Source organism: Bombus pascuorum, chromosome 6 (assembly GCF_905332965.1).
Source record: "Bombus pascuorum chromosome 6, iyBomPasc1.1, whole genome shotgun sequence".
NCBI lineage: Eukaryota > Metazoa > Arthropoda > Insecta > Hymenoptera > Apidae > Bombus > Bombus pascuorum.
The window spans coordinates 17988967-17999559 of NC_083493.1; the positions used below are offsets into that span (position 1 = coordinate 17988967).

Sequence of the window (10593 nt, forward strand, 5' to 3'; positions counted from 1 at the left end):
CGCGGTCCGCCGCCAGTCTTTCGTTTTCCCGCCAACCAAACCTCCCTCCAAGTATACGGCGCGTTTTCACCATCGGATCAGTGTGCACCACGGTTACGTCTTTCGTCGTCTCTGCAGCCCCTCGTCGCCGATACCTCGTCCTTCTACCCTGTATCAGTGAGAGAAACAACGTTAGAAGGATCGGCCTCTCGGCAAATGGAACGATTGCCCCGCCACTTTTTCGACTCGTAACGCGATCCATTTGTCATCGAAATCCAGTGTTGTGTGCCTTCTGTTTTTCTCGTCGTCGTCGTCGTCATCGTCGTCGTCGTCGTCGTCGTCGTCGTCGTCGTCGTCGTCGTCGTCGTCGTCGTCGTCGTCGTCGTGGCCAATTTCGCGCGAGGAACGCACTTATGTACCAGTCTTAGGTGTAACGTCGTCCATGGAAAACGCGAAAAAAGATCGATCGGTCGGTAAATCGATCTCGTCCGGCAGTATCGATAGCTGCTACCGGCACATCGAAACAATCGCGCGTGTCTGGTTCGAGCGACAGAAAGGTAACAAATTTAAATAGTCCGGTTGAGACTAGTTTCACTCGCTCGGCTGGCTAGCGTTTCGCCTCTCCGAGCAACCACAAACGAAAAGAGATCGTTTGCAAAAGATGGTCGCGCGTCCGTATGCCGATAACGTCTATGACGATTCCTTTTCTTTAACCATAATTTCTTATTCCGCTTCCTCTGTCCACCGAACCACATTTTCACGCGGTGAAATTATCGTTGCTCCCCCCCCCCCCCGCCCCTACCATCGTTGGCCGTTCGTGTACTCGACGAAACCAGGATTGGTCGTACGTTGCCGGATCTTTGTACGACGAAAAGTTTAACCAATGGCTCGAATATACGCGCGAATATACGCTCTTTCGTTGAAATGTCATCGTACCTGTAGCAGTATATTTAGAATAAGCAAGAATCAACGTAATAGTTGAGAAACACGGTCTATGGTTATTATAGTCGTTCAACGTCGAGCAAGCGAAACTGAAACGTATCGTGTCTTTTTAAATTCGTTTGAAAACGCGAGAACGGATACGAATTTGAAAAAGCTCGTCTTCGAACGAATCACCCTTTCGGATTCATCGTTAGCCGCGAAATTTCGCTATCGAATAAATTATTTATCGATAAATTGCCGCAGACTCCCGTTTCCATAGAATTCACTTTTCAAGATCCGAGGGAGCAAGTAGGATGAAACGTCGTACGGTGATCGCCACCAAACATCGGCAAAGAAAGAACGTACGACTTTTCCTTTAACGCAGCGCCGTTATTGTTTCTTCGGCGATTTAGAAGGGGACGAACAAACGAGTCGGCAACTTTCTCGTAAGACAGAGGTTAGTCGTTGATTTTCTCGAGATTCGTAGAGGATGCCGCCGAACGATGAAATCATCCGCGTTCCGTATATTCTTTCGTCCGAGTCTAGTCCACGCTCGCGAAACTGCTCCACGCCAGTGTAAACGTACAGCAAGAGATAAGAAAAAAGGAGAACGATAACACGGGCCGTATCTGCAGACACCGTGTTGTACTTTTTCTCTGAACACGTGCGAGTTTGACAACAAACTTGCGGTGAGTTTTCGGCAGGCGCACAGTGACGTACCGCGGTTTCGCGAAGCCTGCGGGTCCACTCTCGGCCAATCGAAACTCCAACGATTTCCCTTCTCTTTACGTTCTTTTTCACCTCCGACTGACAGCCAGCCGCGTGTAGGAACCAACGCACGGTCTGAAATTCCGACGAGTTTCGGTGTTTAAACGTTGCGTCAGGTTCGCCACTATCGACGAATAATCCAAGCACCGATACGCCGCTTCGATCGGTCCTCTTGCTGTCCGATCGCAACCTGCTAACACCCTGCCGTGAACTTTGATTTCGACGCTTTGTCCCCGCGAACAGAAAACACAGTAAGAACCTCCGTCTAATAACAATCCTACATGTACCACACGGAGGTTCGCCAATAAAACGTTAAGACGTACATTGTTTCAAGATAGAGCCATTGACTCGTAAACATCGAAAGTAAGGCGCCAAAGGACGAACTTTTTCCGCATTCTCCAACTTGCTGCAAAGTCTCTTACTACCGTATATCGTATAACCTTGATTCTCCGTAATGTTACAAAGTTTTTTTTTTTTTTTTTTTTTTATTTTATCTTGTTGGTGAAGAAAAAAAAAATATATAAATAAAAAATAATATAGCATGTGGGCGGCTACCCCCAGCGGGGTACCAGCTTCGTTTTTTTTCTAAGTTATATCTTTTATGAGGTCTATTGGGTGTTTCCTTTTTAGTCTTCTTGCGATGTTTGTTGTGTTGCACATGTTACAAAGTTGTACACGATATCTCTGCCTAGGCAAAGATCCTCGTAACCATCGTTCCGAGTTCATTTACGCATCACCCGTTTATTTTCATAATTAATTCTCCTATTAATTTTATTCTCTCGTTTCCATAATAGCTTGAAGTCAGCTTAGCATCGTCCTTAATCGAAATTTTACCGTTTTTACGTACGTGTGATACGTACGATTATTTTTCAACAAAGGATTCACCGATAAGTAATCGTCATCGCCGTTCACCCTTTTTTCCAACCATCCAACCATCGCCATATTACGAATATTTTCTTTACAAATAATTTATTCTCCTTGGAAAAGCAACAAACGTAAAAATAGAATCGACACGGTGACACCGTATACGAAAGTCACGAGAACGTGTCGTTTTCGCGTCAACCATTCGTTCAAATAATTTTAATTAATTCGTACACATCCTGCAGCATCCAAGTTCGATCAACGTTTGCCGCGTGTAAACGTATTCCGTGTAAAATTGCAAATTCGAGTAATTTTCGTTGGCCGACTAATAAATCCGAACAACGGAAATCAATAAATCTCTTTTTCTCCGGGTAATAATGCGCGGAACATCGTCGTATAGATGCACGAGCTTCTCTAGAAAATTACACACGCGTTACAGCTAAATCGCCGGCCGATTGAATTTAATTCGCCGATAGTTAACGTTGTTCTCGTTTTACGTTCTGCCGAAAACCTTTATCAAACGTAATAAGCTTTGCATTCGTGAAACATTCTTGCCGCGTGCCTATAAATATTCCGCAACACCGTTCCAACGATCGATAGATTCGTCTCGATGACAAACTGTGCGAGTATGGTAAATATAAAGTCTAATGAGATTAGACAACGAATCTTTGTCGGATATTTTTCGTAAAACTCGTAGTCGGATCTCGTTGGTCGCATTCTCTGAAACTTTCGTACACGGAGCAAAGTATCGCTCGATCGTACAAAGTTCCGTAACAACGCACGCTTTCTATCTAACGCCTTCTTTTAATCATATCTGCTAATATCCCGTACATGCATACCTATATGCACATATATATATAATATTATATTATATGTACATTACTTGACAGAGAACCATTTCAAATTCTTCGATCTCTTTGACGTAATATCATTTCATTTACCCGTTTAAAATAACTCGAATGATTTTTAAGCGGTGCTACCGCAAGACGAAGATATCGGAGAAGCGATTAAGCTCATTAGTGTCGTAAATGTAGTCGATTAGATCGTGCAAAATATTGCTTTTGCTTACCAGAAAATAAAGTTAAAGCTATTCGTCGATCGTATATTTATCAAAGAACTGTGAAAAAATCGAAATGCATGTATAATATTTAGAACGCCGTCGACTTTTATTCTCCATAAGACGTGGAACTGGTATTCGGCGAAGAGGAGGAACCTCGCATACGAAATTTGTATATCGATGACGATTTAAATCGAAATTGCGATATTTTGAAATAGAAATGTGATTAACGTTCATTGACTTTATACGTACCTACTCTCGCGAAACTATATAAAAGCTCTATATAAAATATTCATCGCGCTTTCTGATTTCCACTTTGTTCAGCTTTATCGATTTGATTTACTCTCGTTTAAATAAAATGGATTTAAAACGATCGATTATCGCAATTAGCGTGAAACTCGTAAACATTGTTTGTTCGTAATACGAAATAAACAACGACGTTGGCGGAACGATATTAAAGAGAAAGGGAAAATATTACAAAGAGCAAAGTATTAAAATAAAGGGAATATTACTATATTAAGAATGTGGAAAAGCTTGATAATTTAATTGGACGTGGTACAATTCGAAACAACTATCGACAACTATCGACAACTACGGTCCATGCGACGTATGGACGCCGCGCCGCGACGTACGAACAAACAAAGTGAACCGCGGTCGAAAACCGTGTACGACGACGTACGGACGCATCGCTCGGTCATCGTCGGGCGGCTAAAGGATTAATTTACTATATTTATCGTATATTATGTTTACCGCATACTTAGCTATATAGAAGAAAGAACGAAAGGTACGAGACGTTGCGTACATCGTCAACGTTTTAATATCGCAAACACCATAGATCGCGTACGTTTCTTCCCAATTTTCCTTTCGAACAGCTCAAACTTTCCACCTATTTGCTAATTCCTGCCTTAACGTTAGCACGCAGATTTCTCGTCTCGCAGAGACTCTCGATCGGTCGTGTTCGATTCCTATAGCGCTAGACCGGGACGCTCGTGTCGGATAAATTAACGGCATTTGGTAATTTGCGTTTCAGGAATACAGCGCCGTTCAACATAGTGTCGAAGGGGAGATATTGTTGGCGATACGTGCGTGGCCGCGTGCGTGCGTGCGTGCATGGAAGAGAAAAACGAACGCAGAACCTCGAGGTACAAAGGAGAACGAGGAGACGGAGCAAGGTGGCTCCGCTAACGGCACGAGCGGCGGTCAGAAAATGTCGAGCGCCGCGGACAGTCCTGATGGGATGGCTTTGCAGTCGCACTATTCCTTACGATGGAACAATCATCAGACGCACATACTTCAATCCTTCGAGGCGTTGCTACACGCGGAGATGCTTGTCGACGTGACCCTGGTCTGCGCCGAGACCAGCCTCAGGGCGCATAAGGTTGTGCTTAGTGCCTGCAGGTAAGAAACCCGACGCTATTCAAGGCTGTGTGCGGCCTTTCGGTTAATACGTGCACGTTGTCTCCAACTGTACACACTTGTATTCACGTTATTTTCATTTACGTTCTTCCCATTCGCTCCTCTCCCTCTCTCTCTCTCTCATCGAACAATCCGTCGAAATATCGTCGACGTATTCTGCATTATATCGTACAGTAGTTACAAACGATCGAGAATATAAACTGCGGGTAATCGTTTATCGAGTTGATTTGAGAAAACGATCCTTTTTCCTTCGAATATTTTACGGTATTTCGTTTCGATGAAAGTTGGTCGGATCGTACAGCGCGAGCAAGAATTATATCTTCGCACCTATGTATACGTTTATCGAAATCATCGATGCTAATTAATTTATCCGTATTTAAATACGTTGTAGATGTCGATCGACTTTGGAAACGGCAAAACACGAGAACGCCGCGTACGTTTGTAAATATCCAAAGAATCGAAATAAATGTACGATGGTGTTGGAGTGCACGGTTGAAAGTTACAAAAGTTATCACGATCGGACGGATAGAGCGGCGTCGTACGTATTAGTCATATTAGAAACTGAATAGCACCGATTTACACTTGCATATATACCTGTGGTCCGAGCATGATTCACGCGTCTACTTATTTATGTAAACAGCGTGACATACGTCGAGTATAAACGATATCGACGAATCATCATTGGCGACGAAGATGGCTTTGTTTCGCTAAATTTTCAGTATGTGATACAACAACAACGCTAAGAGAAAATGTCTACCTATCTACGGTAAAATAAAAATATCTACAATAAAAATTACGTAGTTTTGTTCTTGCTCGTGGTTAAAAAAATTGCCGTGGTACATAAATTTTGAGAACAATTTTTATCGTTCGGAGATTCGAGATAATACCGCCTTACCTCGCCTTACGGCTTGTAAATTATTTATTTGACAAATTTGCGCGTTTCGGATAGTTCGTTAACGGAGATAAGCGTTAATAAAAGCTCAAAGTTTTCTCCACGACCTTTCTCCCAACTTTGAATTACCAGTGCCGAAAATACGAATTTCTTTCGTTCTCGACGATAAAATTACGAAAAAATGCTGTTCGTTCGAAGTTTCAGCGTTAGAATCGGCGACGATTACTCGGACGGCGACGATATCTGGCGTCAAATTGGAAAAGATTAAAGCTCGGCTTCCAACTTTCCGACGGCCCATCGCATCTACCGCCAAAGATTCTAGAAATACTTGACCCTTTAGATATTTTAAATATCGATTTGTAATATACGTTTGGTAAAAATATCATTGATAGGGAAATATTATTACGCGATCGATAGGAATCGTTGATATACTTGATAAACTCGAACGGTATAAGTAGCTCAAGTACGAGATAGCTTTGAACGAAGCTCACTTACTACTACTCGTAAAATTAACGGATCCAGCATAGATAATTTAATATCTCCTAGTATTACCTAAATAGACGTACGCCGTGTTCCCCCGTGTCGATCTCCATCGAACGATACGTTCTTCGTTCGTCGAGACACTCGCCTCGTTCGTTTGTTCGCGGCTTGTTGGTCAGTTTCGTTGTAAGCAACGCGGCAATGCTGTTCTCGCCACCACGCGCAACGTACCACGTAAAAGCAACCACGAGCGAAAGTCTCGTATGGAAACGCCGCTAATTCTCGCTGCAACTTTTTGCCCGTGGTTTCTGCCAGCAAATCGAGTTACCGCCGCTCTCTTGCCGATTGGCCAAACTACAACCAAGGGGACAGACACACGTTTCAAGCAACGAATAATTTCCTTCGCTTATCGGCCGTTTATAGTTGCGAACGCTCCCGTCTCTTGCAACTGCGACGCGAGATTTCCGAGACGCGTCGCTCTTCTAGAAAGTCGGCGATCGCTACGTTGTTTATTCGTGCATGGCACACAAGGCGGTAATCGATAATCCATATTTCGCGTAAATGGTTTGATGGCGAAATACGAACACCGCGGCACCAGCGATTACAAATTTACCGCTCGCATTTACATTCTAGTCGGATATTCGTCAGGATTTTAAAACGGTAACTCTGCAACGAACACACTGTAAACACACGAATAGCTGGTACAGTTGGCAGAAATTTCTTTTCCGGCGTCGTAAAGATACTCGGTTCTCGTTGTAAGCGAGCAAGTTACAAGTCGGTCGCCCGTTTGACAACGACGGTATAGACGAAACGTAATCGTCTTAGGAGGAATAAAAGGACCGAAGAACGACATAACGGAGCTACTCCCCGGTCGTGTTGCTCTTCGATCCTACGAATCGTATTTATTCGTACGAAGCGTACAGCGTGGATAACCGATTAGAAAGGTTCGGGGACAGATTCGGCGGAAACGGTAACGCGACGGCGACGTACGTTCAATCGACGCACGAATCGACATCGACGGAGATAACGATGCGTTTAGTTAGGCGATTTTAGCGATCGAATCACAATATAAATGGAAACGTTTGAATTTCAGCCCATTCTTCGAAAGGATATTTGCCGAGCACCCCTGCAAACATCCGGTGATCGTGCTAAAGGACTTTCCCGGTCACGAAGTAGCGGCGCTGATCGACTTTATGTACCGTGGCGAGGTGAGGGTAGGTCGCGAGGAACTCGCAGGATTGATGAGAGCCGCGGAGAGTCTACAGGTGCGTGGATTAGCTTCGTCGGAACCGAGGCCGACGTCGCCGCCGGAAACGCCGACCGCCGATCTGTTGCTTGGCGAGCCGTCGACACCCGAGGGCGCGAGACAGGAAACTCCAGAGGAGGATGACAACGTTTCGGAAAGCACGGCGCCGCCGTCCACGCGAGAAACGGTGCCGGCAGCGACAAACGCCATTTTTCACCCTAGCAGAGACCATCGCGATAGATCGCCGCACATGGGCCATCTGAACTTTGGGATACGCGTGCCGCGTGACACTTGCGGATCGCCGTTGCTACCTCGACGAAAACAGGCTAGGCCGCGTAGAAGATCCGGCGAATTGGTGCCGCAGGATCTCAGTCGACCTCATCCACCGCGGAGTCTTAGCCCGTTGGCGAGCGGATTGAATCTGGTCGGTGTTAATCAACAATCGCAACACCAACATCACCAACAACCCTCCAACTCGAGCACGCAGAACCACCTACTACAGCAGGAGGATATAGCGGAGAATCTTTCGATGAAGAGATCGTTGTCGCCCAGCGGAGCCGACCATCACAACGTAAAGGCGGAGAGCAGCGAAGCGGCCAGTAGTCCGAGGGGATCTCCGTTAACCGGCACGAGTCTGCTGCATCCCGACGGTTCCCTCCAAGATATTCCGTCTGCTGCGGCAGCAGCGGCGGCCGCCGCCGCCGCGGCGGGCTTACCGACGATGTCGGCCTTGTCGCTGACACCGCCGCATAGCGAGTACCTGACGAGTCTGGGCCAGTTAGCGTCCCAGTGGATACCGAATCAATCGCAGAACCAATTGCCGCCTCCACCTCAGGGTCATCATCCGCGGGACGGCAGTCCTCTCGGTCCTAATAGGACGCATCCGTATCAACAACAACAGCAGCAGCAACAGCAACAGCAGCACCAACAACAACAACAACAACAGCAGCAGCAGCAGCAACAAGAATCTCCGTTGACACCGCGGCGAAGTTCCGTCGCGAACATGTTCCCGTTGGACGGTGTCGCGTCTCTAGGTGGTGGACTGTTTCCTCACGCGGGTGCTCTCGACAGAGGATCCCTTTTGGCGGATCTTCACGATAGCTTTAAACCGGAAACGTTGCACGGACTATTCGGCGCGGCCGGTCTGAGCAGCCATCATTCGGTAAAAAAGCCAAAGAAACACAGGGGCGACGGTGACGTGGCGCGCAGATGGGGAGACCACAGCCCTCGAGGGCTACCGGTGGGAAGGCCGAAAGGTCAGCACAGCGCACCCAGAGGCGGACCGCCACGGTCTTGGACGAACGCCGAGCTGACCGAGGCGTTGCAGCACGTTTGGAACAAGAAGATGACCACGTCGCAAGCGAGCAGAATCTTCGGTATACCGTACAACAGTCTACTGATGTACGTGCGAGGCAAATACGGGAAAAGTTTGAAACTCGAGCAACTGAGAAGGGACTGCACGGGCTCGACAACGAGCGAAGTAGTAATAAATTCGTTGAACAACAACGTTAAGGCCGTCCAGCCGCCGACGCAGATGAATCATCCGCTCGCCGGTCTACCGCCGCACCCGGGCGACGACGGTGTATTTCCTCATCATTCGTTGCTCAGCGCTAATCTAACACAGGGTTTCTTTCCTGAATTTGCCGCCGCCGCCGCGTTCCCCGTGCCGGTTAGTATGGTGCATCTACTTCCGCCAAGCGAACAAAAGGCCTTCGAACCCGCGGCGAATCCCGCTGGCACGAGTGGCTGCGGCAGCGGCAGCGCCAGCGGCAGCGCGAGTGGCAGCGCGAGTGGCAGCGCGAGCAGCAGCGCGAGCGGCAGCGCGAGCGCAAGCGGCAGCGGGGGCGGCGGTGGCGGCAACGGTAGCACAGGCGGCGATCTTAACACTTCGCGGAGCAGTCGAACGCCATCGCCGGTTGATCATCATCATCATCATCATCATCATCATCATCGTCACCATCATCACGAATCGCTACAGCCGCAACCGCCACAGTCGGCGCCCACGCTGCTTCAACAAAATGGTTCGGATTAGAAAAGAGAACGTTTTACGCGTGATATCGTAGCGCGGTCACGCGCCGATCGTCGTCTTCGTCGAAGGACCACGGACGCGTACACGTCCGATTCAAACCGACCATCCCATTTAACGATTTCTCGACACACGTACACGTCAGACACTTACGATATTTACATATAAACGAGCAGAACGATAGGCCGCGTGCCCCCCGATATTCCCGCGAAATTCTTCTCTTCTCGCAAGACTGACTACCACCACGCCGGATTTACAGCTGCCGACACGTTTAAGCTCGACGGACGTTCCACCCTGCACGATCCACGCTTATGACCCACCACCGCCCGTTCTTCTCATCATCCTCTTCCTACTTTTCGTCTTTTTTTTCTCCGTCTTACTCCGTCTTACTCCGTCTTACTCCGTCTTACTCCGTCTTACTCCGCCGACAAAAATATCGACGTTCAACCCCCATTGTCCGTCGATCGCGAAACGCCCGAAACTCGGTCGAGCGTGCCGGCGAAATTCTCCCGTATCTTCTTCTTGGCTAAATTAGCGGCTCGTCCGGAGACAGCTCGATGGTGGTAGAAGAAGAAGAAGAAGAAGAAGAAGAGTCATCGACGGTGTCCTTTTGCGGTGCTCGTTCCCCCGTTACGCGCTTGCCACGCGTTCTCACCAAAAAATCATCTACCCTACGGTCGATAAGAAACGCAACAAGGTGCTTGGAAGCGGAGACTTTGGCTGGTGGACGAGACACACGACTCTCCTCGTATCGTCGCTATAAATAGTTCCTGCTACAACAGCGATCATACCAAATAATAGTACTGTAAAACGGCTAAAGCGAATGCGACGGCCGCCCTACGTGAAATAGGAAAAATCGTCGAAGAATACTCCGTATACTTGGCTGTTTCGACTTGCAGACTTCTCGTTGAGAAAGTGACGTACGCCAGTGAAAGAGATAAAGAAAG

General features: G+C 47.4%; 1 protein-coding gene across 1 annotated transcript; it reads left to right on the forward strand.

Moving 5' to 3' along the window:
- The first annotated feature begins 1411 nt into the window (after positions 1-1411).
- On the forward strand, positions 1412-9652 carry LOC132907949 (protein jim lovell-like). Its single transcript, XM_060961402.1, has 3 exons — positions 1412-1589; positions 4617-4984; positions 7468-9652. Exons 2-3 carry the CDS (start codon positions 4794-4796, stop codon positions 9650-9652), a joined length of 2376 nt encoding a protein of 791 aa, XP_060817385.1. The 5' UTR covers positions 1412-1589; positions 4617-4793.
- Positions 9653-10593: the final 941 nt, after the last annotated feature.